The 17,426-nt window shown below is 37.9% G+C and overlaps 1 protein-coding gene across 4 annotated transcripts in view; it reads right to left on the bottom strand.

Moving 5' to 3' along the window:
- The window catches only part of LOC126185052 (WD repeat-containing protein 7), a 352,004-nt gene extending 334,930 nt beyond the window's left edge, over positions 1–17,074 (bottom strand). For all 4 annotated transcript variants that reach the window (XM_049927810.1, XM_049927808.1, XM_049927809.1 and 1 more), the window contains exons 1-5: positions 16,742–17,074; positions 15,990–16,096; positions 15,683–15,761; positions 4,717–4,885; positions 2,295–2,485 (exon numbers count right to left, since the gene is read on the bottom strand). In XM_049927810.1, coding sequence (XP_049783767.1) covers positions 2,295–2,485; positions 4,717–4,885; positions 15,683–15,761; positions 15,990–16,096; positions 16,742–16,906 — 711 coding nt within the window. In that variant the 5' untranslated portion in view covers positions 16,907–17,074. The remainder of the gene's footprint in view (positions 1–2,294; positions 2,486–4,716; positions 4,886–15,682; positions 15,762–15,989; positions 16,097–16,741) is intronic.
- Between the last annotated feature and the right edge of the window lie 352 nt (positions 17,075–17,426).

Raw genomic sequence — 17,426 nt, forward strand, 5'->3', positions numbered from 1 at the left:
TGATAATGATCAACAAGAACCAAATAATAGACTGCATATGATAGAAGATGTTCTAAACGAGAGTTTAGCTGAAATTTTTCTCCATTTGAAAATCTTTGCAGACGCCTCTGTAGTACATTACATTCTGCACAGAAATTAGTCATCTTAGATTTAAAAATCTTGTCAATTTCCATGCTTCATTTCTCACTATCACTATTAGGCATAAGAATAATATGAATATAAACATGACATGATATGTATATTATTCCGCGTTGCTGTTGTCTCACTCTAGTTTCATAGTTTATTAGGCAGACAGGATTTAAATGAGATAGCAGCAAACACGAAAGAATACATGGAAAAATGTTTATATTCGTATTATTCTTATGGTGAAGAGAATACTGCATGTGATTCACAATTCATGAAAGTTCTTATTAGCAACGATCCCTTGTCACAGGTAGGTAAAAATATAGAACGTAGAGTTGGCCATATTGACAAACATCCCAAACAGTCTCGCCAGTCGGATTTTTGTAGTACGTTGAAATGCTGCTACATTTGAAGATGAACAATACGGAATTTGTATTTACTTCGTTGGACAATGTATGAAAATGCAGTGGTCTAAACTTGGGGCGGAGACGCCAGTATTTATCTTTGTGCCTGCAAAGCATTCTTGTGTAGCGCTACATAATTCGATGGCAGAAGTTAGTTGTGGTGGCACCTACCTACATTTTTCAGAACTTCCACTTACTTTACACTCAATTCTCAGCCGCAGGCGGGTTTTGGGATTACAAAAACCAGAAAAAAAAAAGTGCGGCTTAGATTCGAGTAAATACGGTATTGAGCTGCATATATTCAGGCAAATTTGTGAAGTATCTGAATGCGGTATGCCTTTTTCTTTGGCATAAAGTGCAAATCTTTCAAAATCATCGATTTTGACACATCAATCTTGCTGCTTAAACAAGTTGACCAATTCAGACTTCTTTCAGTCATTTCTCAGATTCACTAAACAGACTCTTGCGGCAGAGCTGGTCTTCGAGAACATGGTTGGTTGGCAATGTTTCCTATTCTTCAGAACTTCTTGGCAAATAACCAGATTTTTGTTCTTTTTCACACTGGCTTTAGAAATTTCTGAGAGAAACCCTTCTGCACCTACAGATAAGATAAACCTCAAAATTACCCATTAGCAACATTCTCTATCTTACACATTTTTCTTGATTAAAATAAAAAAAAGATCAGTAAGCTCATTGTATCAGGAATCTATCGCAATTATGTATTATGCAAATATGTCCATTATTTCTTAGAAAAGGAATTGCAGAAAAAATGGCTGTACACAAATGAATCAATGACTGTAGATATTAAAGTTTGAATTAATGCACATGATAATATAAAATCTACATTATTTGAATGTAACAACCATATTAGTCACTCTTTCAAACAGAAGGTAGATTACAGTTCAGTACCATGATAACAGTGAGGTCACTGGTAACTGAGCACGAGCTCACATTGAGGAAAGAAATTGGCTGTGTCCTTTTCAAAGAATCCATCCTGGCATTTAGCTTAAGCAATTTAAGTGTACACACAATAGTTGACTTTGGATAGACAGATGGGGATTTGACCCACCATCCTCTTTAATACAAGGCTGATATCTTACCACTATGCCATCTCTCTCAGTGCTGCAGGCTGTTGCAACTTGAGTGCCCACTTGCAGGTAGCCAGGTGCCTGCAGGCAGGGGTGGGCAAACAATTTTTGCATGGAGAGCCAAGCAGTGGGGAGAAACAGCCTAAGCAACTGCAAGCCACATGAGTGCACACAGGCAGGTGTGGGCAAACGGCTTGCACTTGTGATAGAACAATTGGAAACAATAGGCAATAGCATCATCTATCATGTAATGTATGCCCGTGCTCCACGGGACATTGATTTAACAGCTTGCTCAACTGTCACTGTAATATGAATCCAATATACAAGTTGAAAGCTGTGTAATACGATGCTAATATTTTAGTGAACATGCAAGTTCACCTTTGTTAGCATTTCCCAGAATTAAATAATAGGGAAAACACAATTTATATTCTATAACTTATTTTACTAGAACTTCAAGTAGGCTGTAACATATACTTCATCAATGGCTGAGTGTTACATGAAGAAAAAAAAAAAATATTTACAGTCAATATTTTTCTCCAGCATCAGGTTCCACAAGGACACAAAATTAAAAAAAATGTTAAGAAATACTACAAAACTGTTGCAATTAACAGAATTTTTAGACAATTTATTTCTCAAGTATGAATTTTAAATACAAATCTTAAAATCCATGTAAAGTTACCTGCCAGAATTTGGAACACACAATCAATACTGTGCGCTGATTATAGGAGCAGCATGTCATAGATAAGGCATTCAAACAGCGAATCTGTTTGCTCTCATTTTCATATAGAGGTTCTTGGGATTTAGTTTCTTGGCCCAACAAAGTCCAAACTTTCACAGTTCCAGTTGTAGTCAATGCCAGGACTACATCATCTACAATAAAACAAGCAAACAAATAATTTAAAGTCACTGCACACATTCTGTTCATCATCAGACTCAGCCAATTTCCAGTGAGTATAAACACATGTACACACAAAAAGTGCACAATTTGCAAGAAGTTTCATAAAATAATGCTCAGTTATAATAACTTTAGCATTGTGCATGACATTTAGTTATCTGTTATTGGAGTGATCTATTACTATTTATAGTCATTCAGAATGGTTCACTGATGTGAGCAGCTGGTGCGCCTCACCAGTCAGAGGTGCAACAGTTTATAATACAACTACCACATCCACTCACCAACTCAGTGTTTGTGCCACTGTAGCTAGTTTGACTAGTGGTATGCCCTACTTTAAAGTTATCTTAGGTCCTTACAGAACAGTCTGCTGCACCAGAAATCAAGAAGAGAGGTTATGCTGCACTTTGCATGTTAGAAAGCAAGTGTATGTTACAGATTAGTGCAGAGAATAATGCCAGCACAGAAATCAGGCTAAAGTGATTATTAAATCTCCTGCAGTCACCTGGTCTACCACATAATTTTGTGGGTATGGCCTTTTAATCACACTGCTAAGAAAATCAATAACGGCTGCAGAAAATCAACAGCAATGCAACACAATTGCACCTTAGAGGACACCGAAAACCTGTAGAAAATTTAAGACCCTAAACTAGTATCATCAATAGTCCTTTGTTACTGGTTTTTTTCCTTCTTCAGAATAATGCGTAATGAACTGAAAACTTAATTCCCACTGTGAGCTCTTCAGCACTGTAGTCCATTGTCATTTTCAAACAGATAGCACATTGATTATATTTGCTTTCATTGTTTAGTAAGAGACAGCAGATAATTATAACATCTAATTGCATTAGTTACCTGCTAAATATTAATGACAGAACTCTGCCTCAGTTAAAAAACTAAATAACAAGATTCTATAACTGGTGTTACCATATGATGTCAATCTACAATCAAGTTTCAGGAAGTTAAAAAATCAAAATGAGTAACAACAAACATAATTCTGGGGAAGTTCTTTAAACAGTAATTTCTTCTTAAATGAGAAAGTATATTCTGTTCAACTGACACATATTTAAACTCTCCAAATACTCATCAAAATTTTCACAAATGAAAATTGCAACCAAAGCTATTTAGTGATTTTTTCATGTTTGGAAAGTGTGTGTATTTTTCAGACTGCCTAAAATTTGGCAGATTAGTGTTCAACTGTTGCATAATGTATTTCTTGGCATGCTCAAAAATACCTGTGAGTAACACCTGACAGGACTCTTCATTCAAAAATCATTAAGAGCAACAAAATGTTTATCTTCACACAATACAGTGATTTGCAAACTGGTAAAAAATTCTTACCTGGAATTTAATTACGTTTTTATGCACTGGAATTTGCCTCTCTCATCTGGTACAAATCACTGTATACCAGTACATTGATACAGCATTAAATTAAGAATGTAGGTTGAGTACAGGTTGCCTTAAGCCTACTGCAACAAGTGAACTTTATTACCCAGATGGACCAGTGCCACCATTTTTACACAGCTGCTGTAAGGAAGAGATGTTAAGTGGAACAGAACAGCAGCCATCCATTGCTTGGGCATACTACTACTCCTGAACGGCTGCAATCCAGGGGTTATGTCCCATGATCATCTAAGCAGCTTAGGTGAGGTTGGAATGATGGAGAGAACAACTTTTCAGATAGAGGACAGCAACCACAAGCTACCCCTCAGCCAGCAAAAGCTGGATGATGTGGAAGTTACTTAGCAGATTAAAATCCAGAGTGGGAAGGGCCAAGGACAATATAAAGAAACGTGGCTTCAGTGTTTCCACAGATCAAAATGTGCCAGTAGTGTAATTACAGAAATCCACAATGCAATGAAAGTTGTATGAAAAATTTTAAAGCCTATGGTGCATATTTAAAGTGGTCTTAGCATTCGGAAATTGTGTCAAGGTTGTGGACCCACACATGGAGAAATCACTGGAACTTACTTGACAGACAGCACTTGTATAAGATTACTCATTCATAGAATAACCAGAATACTTCTTGGTTATGTTACCGTAAACGTTAACAGAAAGCAACAACTCATTCTCTCCTTTAATCTTCATAATGTGGACACTGAATTCATTGTATTCTGGATTAGGTCAGCCTTATTTAAAATTTCAGTTACAAAAGCAATTATACACTAATAGCTGCTTAAATGAACTGATGTAAAATTTACTTGACACTTGCCTTTTCTCTTGTTTGGACGAAGAACATGAACGGCACTTATCCAGTCAGGATTAACCCTGGATGACAGAGTAAAGAGAATTTCCAAACTAAATGGATCCATTACTAAAATTTCAGAATAATATCCATTGCAGAATAGACGAACGTCATCACAGCCTGACATATGGTATGCCTAGAAGCAAAAATACATAATTTTTTTTTAATTACCCACTCACACACAAATATGAAATATTTCCTGTGAGTATTTCAGTCTACATGTAATATGAGTTCATAACATTAGGAAGCATAGTACAAAGACTAAATGTCTCGATTGACAATGAACAGAGCCTGTGAAAATCTCAATTTATGAGTTTTTGTCATAGTTGTCATCTGTCAGGGTTTATCCTTTTCTTTAGCTATTACATATTCTGTGTAAGCTGAAAAATTACATAAGCAGTAGGGTATAATGTGGATACAATTACAAGAAAGGCTGAATGCTTAAGAAATGCCACATTTTTCCAACAATACTGCAAAGCACAAGTGATAAACGTGTGCCCTACTTTGAGTAATCTCACTCCCACTTTTACTAAGGAGATAGTAGCTTAGCTCATTCTGTTTAACAACCTGTATTCTCCCAAAACAATTCTTTCTCTGTCACAGGAAAGAAAAAATAAAATTCTACTTGAATAGTATGCATGTAGCAGTTATCTGTGGATAGTAATAACTGATTTTTAGGAAATTACTAGGAGTCACAGACTTTCACTGGCTCCATCAAACATAAAACTACAATGACAACACAATGAAATTAAAATGATGACTAAACTTAAACATTTGTCTAGATGGAAGGAATGATGGCAACCACTCATGAGCAATGACAGTGCTTATTACGGAAAATATTGAAAAATATATCAATTTTCCAAGCTTGTCAATGTGTCCCACTGTGATCAGGTATACTAGAAGGGAGTCAATGTTGACACAGAACTATAGATGAATATCACTCCTCTGTACGTGCTATAAAATAACATCAAGCATTATAGTGAACAGGCTCCATCCATACACAGCACAAGGAGGCTCAGGAAGGATAAGTCAATAACTGATCCAATATTCACACTAAGACAAATACTAGATAAGAACAGAGCACAATCAGGATACTTCTGTAGGTTTATAGACTTCAGTTAAGCCTATAACAGCACAATGAGAGGAGAGTTGATATTACAGTGGTAGGAAAGAGCATGGAAGGCCTGGAGAAAAATGGGAACTGTACTGATGGAAGAAGCTAAGAAAGTAGGTAAACTGTTGTGGAAAGCCCACGCCTAGGATCTTTTTCAAGGACTTACTGCTGCCATTTTTACTATTTGAATGGTATCTGAAGCAAGCGATAGTTCAACATGAAAAGTAACCTACTTTGCTTATGACGTATGGTATTATATTTTGGGGTAACTCCTCCCATTCTCAAAGCATATTTTTGGCTCAGAAACTGGTGATTTGGGCAATAAGTAGTGTAAGTTCGCGAACCTCTTGTCGACCCCTGTTCATTAGTCTGGGTTTCTGACACTGGCTTCTCAAAATCAACAAATTATAATTCTTTACTGTCATTTCTTATTAACAATATCAGCTTATTCCCAAGAATTAGCAGCTTTCACTCAGTTAATATTAGGCAGAAATCCACTCTGCATTTGGAGCACACTTTCTTGACTTGTGCAGAAAGGCGTGCTGTATACTCCTGCATCATATTAAGAGTATCTGCTCCAAGGCAAAAAGCACTTTAGTGAGTACTAGGAGGGCTTGTGGCAAAAACTGGGGCCTAAGCCCCAGGGGTATGCACTGGATATACACCACAGTGGTTAGACCTAGGATTTCCTATGAGGCTGTAGTGTGGTGGAAGAAGGTAGAACAGCAGGTTGCTGCTAAAGAGCTTGCTAAGGTGCAGAAATTGGCCTGCTTAGCCATAACAGGCAGAATTAGCAGCACACCAACCGCTGGAATGGAAGCCATGCTGGATACGCCTCCACTTCACCTTTGGGTTAAGATGGAGGCAGCAGCTGGGGTGCACAGACTTAAAACTGGCCAAAACTGGGTCTCATTTGGATATCCAGAATCACACACTAACATAGTGAGTGAGGTAAATATAGGTATGGCTGGGGAAATGCCCGCTGACTATATAATAACTCTGAACAGCTTCGACAAGCCTTACAACATAATAATGGGAAGCAGGGAGCAGTGGGAGAAAACAGTTCAACACCGTATGAGGGACATCGTTTGGTTCACCGATGGGTCGAAAACAGATCAAAGCGTTGGGGCATGGTTGTACGGGGTTCAGCCAAGACTGGAGAGCAGCATCTCTAGGGAAACTGGCCTCTGTACTCCAAGCCAAAATTACTGCAATCAGGGCATGTGTGGAGGAGAATATGAGTAGGTGCTACAATCACCGTAGCATCTACATCTATTCATACAGCCAGGCAGCCCTGAAATCATTGGCAGCTCCTGCAACAAGATCTAAGATTGTTGCGGATTGCCACAGGGCTCTTGTGGAGCTAGGGGGAAGCAATAGGGTGTACCTAGTGTGGGTCCCTGGCCACTCAGGGATCTGTGGCAATGAACAAGCTGATAAGATTGGCTAGGATGGGGGCAACAACTCCATTTATTGGACCGGAACCTGACTTGACAATCACCAAGGCTAAGATCAAATTAGAACTACGGAACTGGCTTAGGAAACAACACGTAGGATATTGGACCAAGGTCCACAAACAAAAACATGGTAAGGTAATGATGCCTAAGCCATGTTTTTATAAGAAGCTCTGTAATCCTGGGATTGAACAGGAAAAAGATCAAACTCATGACTGGACTGATGACCGGCCATGGGAACTTCAAAAAACACCTACACACAATGGGTATAATGGAAAAGGACCCTAAATGTAAGATCTGTGATGAGGGTGAAGAAACTGCATCACACCTAATCTTTGAATGCATGGCACTGGAGAGTAAAAGATACAGAATCTTCGGGACAACTAGACCTAAAGAAATTGTGTCTAACAAAAATTGGTAGAGGGACTCCTTGCACTATTTAAGGGCACTGGTTGGCTTTACTAGATATACAGGGAGCAATACTGCACAATAAACCTAGTTTCGGTGTGGGCAGTGGCGGGTTAGACCTAGCTGTTTTATCTCTCCTGTTAAAATCAATCAATCAATCAAATCACTACTCCTGCATAGATTTTGAATAAGCTACCACAAGAATGCAATAATCTTAGCAGTAATCCATGCACTTTCAAATCTAAACTGAAGAGTTGCCGCATGGGTTACTCCTGTCAAGGAGTTCTTAGAAAAGTTAAGCCGATTCCTGTGTTACACTGTCGATTGCATTTACACAAACTTAGGGCTCATCCTTTTTTGGTTTCATAATTTTTTTTTATCTGTTATTACTTTTATGTTGTAATTTCACGTACTGACATTCCATGGCCTTGGAGATTTGCTCCTCACTTTGGTCCTATGCAACTAGACATGTAAAATAAATGAAAATAAAACAAAGTATACGGTAATAGGAAGAAGATCTTAGTTAGGACCAAACCATCTACCAATCAGGGACCTAACAACACAGGAGCTACACAGAACATCATAACATCTAAATTACAATCCAGGCAGGCAAAATTAAGACTATATCAGACTATCATCAAACCACCGAGACATGGACCTTGGAGGGAAAACTCATCACTTTTGAAAATAAAGTACTTAGAAAAACATATGGACCAATGAAAGAAAATGAAAAGTGGAGAATAATGAAAAACATATCTCAAACAATTATACACACTAACTGACATCGTAGTGAGTGTGAAAACTAAAAGACACTGGTAGTATGGACATGTGAAGAGGCGTGGGGAGAACACTGTAACAAAGGCAGTGATGGATGGAGAAGCTGAAGAAAAAAAGACCGCTAGAATGACCTAGAACGAGATGGAAGGCTAATACTATGGGAGACATGCAGATACTGGGTCTGGGAGATGAAGATGCAGCTGACAGGAAGGTGTGGAAGACTGGAATAAGCGAGGCCACAGACTGGCTGTGGTTTGTGTGGCCAGTATAAGCAAGCATGCACAGGTATTTGAGATCAGTGACAGAACAAAATGCTAAAATGTTTGTTTGGATTTTATATTACTTTTACTATATTTGGTATGAAGATTAAATAACAGAATCATCAGCAATGTGGCCTAAGATCTAGGTTAGTTTGGAAGGTGACTGGTTACAAATTGGCAAATGCAACAAATGTGATTAATTTTTAACTTCCGCTTTGTATCATGTGCCACAGAAACTGATTTATTGTTATGGAAAACAGCTTCAAATTTGGGACTATTATTTGGGTATTTTGTTGTTGTCGTCACTGTCTTCAGGCCAAAGACTCATTTGAATCAGCTCTCCATGTTACGCTATCCTGTGCAAGCCTCCATCTCTGCATAACTACTGCAACTTACATCCTTCTGAATCTGCTTATTGTGTACATCTCTGTCTCCCTCTGGTTTTTTTACCCTCCACACTTCCCTCCAGTACTAAATTGGTGATCCCTTCATGCCTCAGAACATGTGCTACCAACCAATCCCTTCTTCTATTCAACTTGTGCCACGAATTCCTCTTCTACCCAGTTTTATTCAGTACCTCATTAGTTACATGATCTACCCATGTAATATTCAGCATTCTTCTGTAGCACACATTTCTCCTCTCATCTAAACTATTTATCGTCCACGTTTCACATCCATATCTGGCTACACTCCACACAAATACTTTCAGAAAATACAGAAATGTCCGATCCCGCCCGTCTGCTTTGACCCATGACGTCACAAATATGGCGGAAACAAAAACAAACACACACACTTTCCACAAGAAGCCTAATGACACTAACGGGACAAGCGCGGGAAATGGGGTGTTTTGGGTGGGGGGGCAAACTAAATATAAACAAATTTAGACGCCTTGCATAGCTACAACGTGTAAGTAAAGACAGCCATGCATGAATACCCACCCACCTCCCCAGGGGTCGTAACCCCTGCAACCCATAGAAGATAAAGATGCTTCAGTAGCTGATTAGTGTTTTTTGTCTTTTTAAAAAAAAAATCTCACGGCATAGAACGAACCGATCAGAAAGATAAATATAATAAACTAAAACAGAAATTGCAGGAAACAGATAATTAAAATAAGTAATAAGTGTTTTTAAATTTAAAAAAAAATCTCACGAGATAGAACGAACAGATCAGGAAAGTAAAATAAGATAAAACAGAACTGGAGACAGCCACACTCAAACCAAACTCCGCGCCGTCATGTCGTCACACACGACAACACCCTTACGTCACGGGTCAAAGCCGACGCGTGGGATCGGACGCTTCTGTCGACCCGAAAATACTTCCTGACACTTAAATCTATACTCTATGTTAACAAATTTCTCTTCTTCAGAAATGCTTTCCTTGCCATCACCAGTCACATTTTATATCCTCTCTACATCAAGCATCATCAGTTATTTTGCTGTCCAAATAGCAAAACTCTATGTGCCTCACTTCCTAATTTAATTCCCTCAGCATAACCCGATTTAATTCGACTACATTCCATTATCCTCATTTTTCTTATGTTGATGTTCAAGTTAAAACTTCGTAAACAATGTAGTTTCAAGCAATATGTGCACTTATTGACACTGTAGTACCATATATATATATATATATATATATATATATATATATATATATATATATATATATATATATGTGTGTGTGTGTGTGTGTGTGTGTGTGTGTGTGTGTGTGTGTGGGGGGGGGGGGGGCGCACGCGCGCACGAGTGTATACCCGTCCTTTTTTCCCCCTAAGATAAGTCTTTCCGCTCCCGGGACTGGAATGACTCCTTACCCTCTCCCTTAAAACCCACATCCTTTCGTCTTTCCCCCTCCTTCCCTCTTTCCTGATGAGGCAACAGTTTGTTGCGAAAGTTTGAATTTTGTGTGTGTGTGTTTTTGTTCGTTTGTGTGTCTGTCGACCTGCCAGCACTTTCATTTGGTAAGTCACATCATCTTTGTTTTTAGATATATTTTTCCTTCGTGGAATGTTCCCTTCTATTATAACCATATATATATATATATATATATATATATATATATATATATATATATATATATATATATATATATATATAAATAAAACAAAGATGTGTGACTTACCAAATGAAAGTGCTGGCAGGTCGACAGACACAAACTAACACAAACATACACACAAAATTCAAGCTTTCGCAACAAACTGTTGCCTCATCAGGAAAGAGGGAAGGAGAGGGAAAGACGAAAGGATGTGGGTTTTAAGGGAGAGGGTAAGGAGTCATTCCAGTCCCGGGAGCGGAAAGTCTTACCTTGGGGGAAAAAAGGACGGGTATACACTCGCACACACACACATATCCATCCACACATATACAGACACAAGCAGACATATTTAAAGACCTTAAGGTACATGTCCAAGCTTTCAGTTCACTTCTGGACTTGTTCTTAAGTTACACTTATAAACAGCCTTGTCAATCCTGTAAGACTCATCTCTTACTACTTTTATGATGTTTCAGTCTGTGTGTCGGCAAACTATTGCCCTGCATAATCTGCTGTGACATTACAAGCACACACTTACAAAAAATATTGTATTTAACATTTTTGTTTCCACTGAGCCTTAAAACTTTTGAAGGTACTCTGCAATTTTTGTGCATCATGGATTTCAGAGGAATATTAAGTTTTGTGAGCTTATGAATTTATATTCTTTGCTCACATTATAGGGTAATTCCAAGTCAATTCAACCAATTTGAGAAAATGTTGCAGCTGATAGTCTCAGATTTGGCTGAAATTTAGCACACCAATGCTACCAAGTGTGGAACACTCATGTACACAATTTTAAGTTCCCCTGCCAATTAGTTCCAGAATTATGGCTTGTGAAAGAAGGTGGCATGACCCAGAAATTGCAACCCGCATCTGGCAATCTGTCTTCAGACCCAACTTCAGGTCTTAATAACTTTGGAACTATTCCGCACAGTCCAGTGAAATTTTTACAACCCAGTAACATCCACTCAGAGAACATGCACTATGAATCAAAACACCAATGACATTTCTGAGGGAAAATAAAAAATTCGAAAATGTGATTAAAAAATGTAATATGTTAAAAGGAACATATTGTAGGTGGCCTCTATGCCAAATATAATTCACTCAAAAAGGGTATAATTTTTTTGTGGTAAGCTTAATGTGGCCTAAACACACAGAACTCATGTTGCCCATATCAGTCACAAAAACAGAGTTACATGCACACAAAAATACAAAAATTTGAAAAATTACCTGAAAAACATGGATTTTCTAAGTGTGGTAGCACAAAAGGGACAAGTGATATCCAAGCCAAATTTCAAACACTGCATAAGTAGACCATAATATAATATGTGGCAAAATTTCAACTTGTTATTGCAAGGCATTTGTGTACAATAAAAGTTGACAGATGTATTTGGTTACATTTCTTTTAACACGATTTAGCAAGTAAAAGTGATGATGCAGACAGCTTGTTTCAGATAAAGCTGCAGCAATTGTTGGGAACCATTAGGCAACAGAAATTTAAACAATGGTAGCTTTCAGGGACAGGATGAGTCGTCGTTAGGCAGGAACAAGAAAGGAAACAAGCAACAATTTTAGGTTACTCATGTTTTTAAGATTCTAGTTCAGACTGGTCAGTACTGTTGTGGAAAGTCAGTATGGAGGCAGAAGACTGTACTAGTGGTGCTTTTGTTCAAATAAGTTACAGTACTGGTAGAGCACAAGCATCTGAACATCATAAAACAACATATGGAACAAAGTGTGGCATTCACTTTGTGCTATATGATCTGGATGAATCGGACCAAGATTTGTTGCTATGGAGATCTGCGATACACTCTATGGGCACAAGAAGTACAGTTCCAATAAACTTTAGTGTTTGTTATCATCATATGAAAGTGTTTCTGGATAAGTATTCTTTCCTACAAAAAAGTTGTTTTGATCCATTTCGGATTCATAAGAAGACAGTGAAGTGTAGCCTCAGAGAAATTGATATAAAATCAGTATTGAAAGTGAATCAGTGCATGGAACTTAACATGAAACCAGGACAAAAGTTATGTTCCAGGTGTGTTACACTTCTAAAAAATGAAGAATATTCTGATTTACATGACAGTGACGAAGAGTATCAGCCACCTACAACCACAGTGGATGAGCAGTTTAATACTTCAGTGACTGCTCTTGGTTTGTCTCCCATGAAGACACACAAAGTTGGGAAAAGATACAGGTCCAGCTATGGTAGAAGAAAACTACAAGAAGCTCAAATGGAATTAAAACACAAAATAGCTGACACACGCTAGAAAAAGTAGCTATTCTTACCCCTGCACCTTCCAGCTGGTCTATTGACTACACTGCAAAGGAATTCAATGTTTCTACATATAGGCCTATATTAAAGCAAACTAGGAAAATAAAATCAACCCAAGGAGTGCTTCCACAACTTCAGCAGGCTGAGGGTAAGAAATTGAGTTCAGAAATAAAGGTGTCGGAGTTTTATGAAAATAATGACTACTGCCAAATAATGCCTGGAAGAAAAAAAAAGACTATGTAACGGTGAAAATGGGAAATGTATGTGTACAGATACAAAGAAAGACTGTTGCTATGCAACATATCAGAACTATATGTAGAATTCAAGGAAAATTATCCCAAATGCCAGTCTATTATCATCTGTTTTCAATCTTCGGCCAAAGTGGGTTGTGCCTGTAAGTGCAAGGGGCACACACAATGTTTGTGTATGTGAGACCCATCAAATTGCTAAGCTGATGTTTGCTGCTATAAATGATTCTGGTCTGGATTAAAAAGGTGCAATGAAGCTGCTAGTGTGTGACATCAGTTCCTACCAGTGCATGATACACAGGTGTGGAAAGTGTCCTGGTAAGGCAAATCCTGCAGAACACCTGAATAAACTGTATGGTGAACTCCTTATGGATGACGATGAACTTGTTTCTTATAAACAATGGACACACATGGATCGCACGAGGCTTGAAACAAAACAAAGTACAGTGGAAGATTTTGTTGAAATGTCTTGTCAAAAAAAAAAAAAAAAACGGACAAACTGACCACACACAGCTTCACAGCAACAGCACAATCGGCTTATCTCCAGTTTTGTAAGGATAATTTGAAACAAGATGAAATTATAGTAATACTAGACTTTTCTGAAAATTATGCATTTATAGTTCAAGATGCCATCCAAGGATATCATTGGGACAACAGTCAAGCAACTCTCCAGCCATTTGCTATTTACTATAGAGTCATGAACCAGTGCGTTTTTAGCGACTGTTTAATTCATGATGCCACTGCAGTTCATGCCCACATTCACACTGTCATGGCATATGTGAAAAACAAGATGCCTCACATACACTTTGCGAAATACTTCAGTGATGGGGCAGCTAGTCAGTACAAAAACTGCAAAAATATCAAAAATTTATTGATGCACTACCATTATTTTCAGATTCATGCAGGATGGAATTTGTTCGCAACAAGTCATGGTAAAAATGTATGTGATGGTATTGGTGCTACCATTAAGGGCATGGCATCACAAGCTAGTCTGCAGCACCCTACAGAAGGTCACATTCTAACAACTCTTCAATTATTTACCTGGGTACAGAAAAATACCTCTGGCATACAATCATTCTAGGTTTCGAAAGATGAGGTGAAATCAGTCGAAGAGTTGCTAAAAAATCAGACTGGAACACGTTAAAACTGTTGCAGGCACAAGGAGCCATCATCACTTCTCTCCAGTGGACTCTGACAATGTGCAGATGAACAGACTGTCCGGTTTAACTATAGGTTCATGCACAACGTGTCTTCACAGTGTGTGTGTGTCTCAGGCTTCAGAAGCAAAAGCAGCAACATACAACCAGGTTGCTATGTTATTGCTATTTGCGATGACAAATGGTACTTAGGATGTGTTGCAGAGTGCTGTGAAGCAGAAGGTGATGTATTTGTGAACTTCATGGCACCAGCAGGACCAGCAAGATCATTTCATTGGCCACATTTGGCAGACAGGTGTTTGATTCCTTTTGAACATATTCTTATGATAGTTCCAGTTCCTACCACAGCGTCAGGAAGACAGTACAATTTGCCACTCAATGTACAGAGTACAGTAGCTAAAGTGTGGGAGAACTTCTGTTCGAAGCACAATCAACTGGTTTTTAGCAGTTAATGATAGGTTGTGTAAATCTGTCTATATGGTGTTGCTTGGTGATTAAAAAGTACTGGGAGAGGATAAGAAGAGGCAGAACAGTTTATGATATGTGTTTACATAATTTTGTTGTGGAACAACAGCCACATCACCAAATACATCTGTCAACTTCCATTGTACATGAATTTCTTGCAATAACATCCTGAAATTTTGAGATGTATATCATTATGGTCTACTTATTCAGTGTGTGAAATTTGGCTTGAATACCACTTGACCCTTTTGTGCTACCACATTTCAGCATTGCAGGCAATAAAATTTCCCATATTCCTTGGCAGTTCATAATTTAATGCCACTATGAACCATGAAATATTTCTCCCTGACTTTTTGTCAGTCTATTATGTGATATGAAGACTTGAAGAAACATTATGTAACAAATATATTTAAGAGGTTTTCTGGTTTGTGTGTTAAGCTACCAGGACTTCAAAGGATTAACAATAGCTCAACAGTGAGAGAAATGGTTACACATTTTCAACAACCTACCAGGGCACTTTAAATGTTACACACAATATGGTGGAGTGTAAGACTGAATTAAATAACTTTGATATGCAACTCTTATTCCAGCATTGTTTTAGTTTTAGCTATAATTATAATCAGCACTGTAATACAGTAATGTGATTTCACTGTTCAGGAATTAAATGTCTTTACTTCTTTCCACATCCCTGAGACCTAGCATCGAGGGAAATATAACTACTGTAATGTAATGCAGCTTATGACAACCTACCTGAATAGTTGTGTGCACATGTGCTAGCTTAACCACCTCTCTGCATTTTCCATCAACTAGATCCCAGCAGCACATCTCTCTGCAAGATTTTTTTTAATAGTAAATAAAGAATCCATAAGAAAAAAGTCAGTTGCCTATCAACAGTAACGTTCAAAATTAAGAAGCTAGAATTTAACTGAACACACAAGAAAACAAACACTTGAAGCAAATTTGTACACAGTTGATATTAAATGTAAAAGAGGCTCTAATTGCTAGAAATAATGGCTGATAACATTCCATAACATACTCTCATTCAACAGAAACTTACCCACTTTCTGAAGAACTAACTATGTAATTATTATCTAGTACAACACTTGCTTTTGCAAGGCACAAGACGGGGGCAGTATGGCCAACAAGAAGGCATCTGGGAAACATCTGAAATAAAATATCAATGTACGATTCAAACGAAACTCAGTTTTAATCAAATCACTATTAGTTTTGTTATCAACTTAACCTAGACAGGGGTTTCTAGCAACAGTAATTGGCGATACAAAGAAGCCATTTGAAATAAGATATTTAACGCCATCACAAAGGTTTCCATCTTGCTGCAGCAGTCAATATGTAACTATGTTTCTCTGCTACACTATCAATACTGATTATGTAGCCCTAGAAATGCTGTCAAAATATTATATGCTATATTATGCCTAATTGCTCACTACCCTTTATGTATATGTCGTCCGATTTTGATACCACACTTTTTTAATAAATAAAACAACAACACACGGTGAAGCATACAAGCTGTATTTAGTAATGTATGCATTTCCTAAAATCTTTTCCAAAAGCCACATTTTTTTGACCTGTCCACGATAAATTTATGTCCTTACTTTTGCCAGTAGTAAGTGTATCAATGTTTCTTTACATATATAAAGTAATGTATTCCACTCTCTTGTATATCTTATGCCATGCGTTCGTAACAGCAAGGAAAGAAAAAAATTCACTAAAATTTATTAATACAGAGACATAACAGCCTTCATTGTTGTACGCTTAGTTCGTGCTTGCAATTGTTCACTGCGACATTACCTTCAAAGTATCAGGATTCATTTGCCACAAGCAAATCTGTCCGTCATAGCACCCGGTGATCAATGTTTTTTGATCTCTCGACAACATTACACACGAAATGCAGTGTGTAGGGGGGTGTTTACCCCAAAGTACTACTGGAACAACCAAATTTGTTCCAGTAGACATGGTTAACAGTTATGAACAACACTGCTAATACATAAATATTGCTCTCTGCTTCATCATCACAAAATATGTATTGCCTTACAACCACTTTACATTACTGTCACAACCACCCCAGTACTACTGGAGAATGCAATTGTCAATCTCCAAACGCTACATCGCTGACAGTAGCAAAGATCCTCAACCCGCTGCTCGCAAAGACAGCTGCACCACAGTCTAACTTAAAAGTCGCGACACTCCATCTCGTTTTTGTTACCCACAGCGATAGCAGCGTCCCAAGCGGCCAGCAAGCAACCCTACTGAACACGATATAGGATGATTGCGAAATAATAGCTTTTATATTTTGTTTTCAAAGTAGTTTTTAGAGTACGGAGCGTATGTAAAGCCTTAAAAATAGACAACAAAAAAGACACCACAATTGTTTTAATTTGGTTTTCTAAGGATGCAGGGAGGTAGGAAACTCTTTACGGCATAGACTGTTTATGATTCTCTTGTAACACACAGACATTTGCTGGATAATGTTTTT

The sequence above is a fragment of the Schistocerca cancellata genome, chromosome 4, assembly GCF_023864275.1.
Source record: "Schistocerca cancellata isolate TAMUIC-IGC-003103 chromosome 4, iqSchCanc2.1, whole genome shotgun sequence".
NCBI classification, from domain to species: Eukaryota; Metazoa; Arthropoda; class Insecta; order Orthoptera; family Acrididae; genus Schistocerca; species Schistocerca cancellata.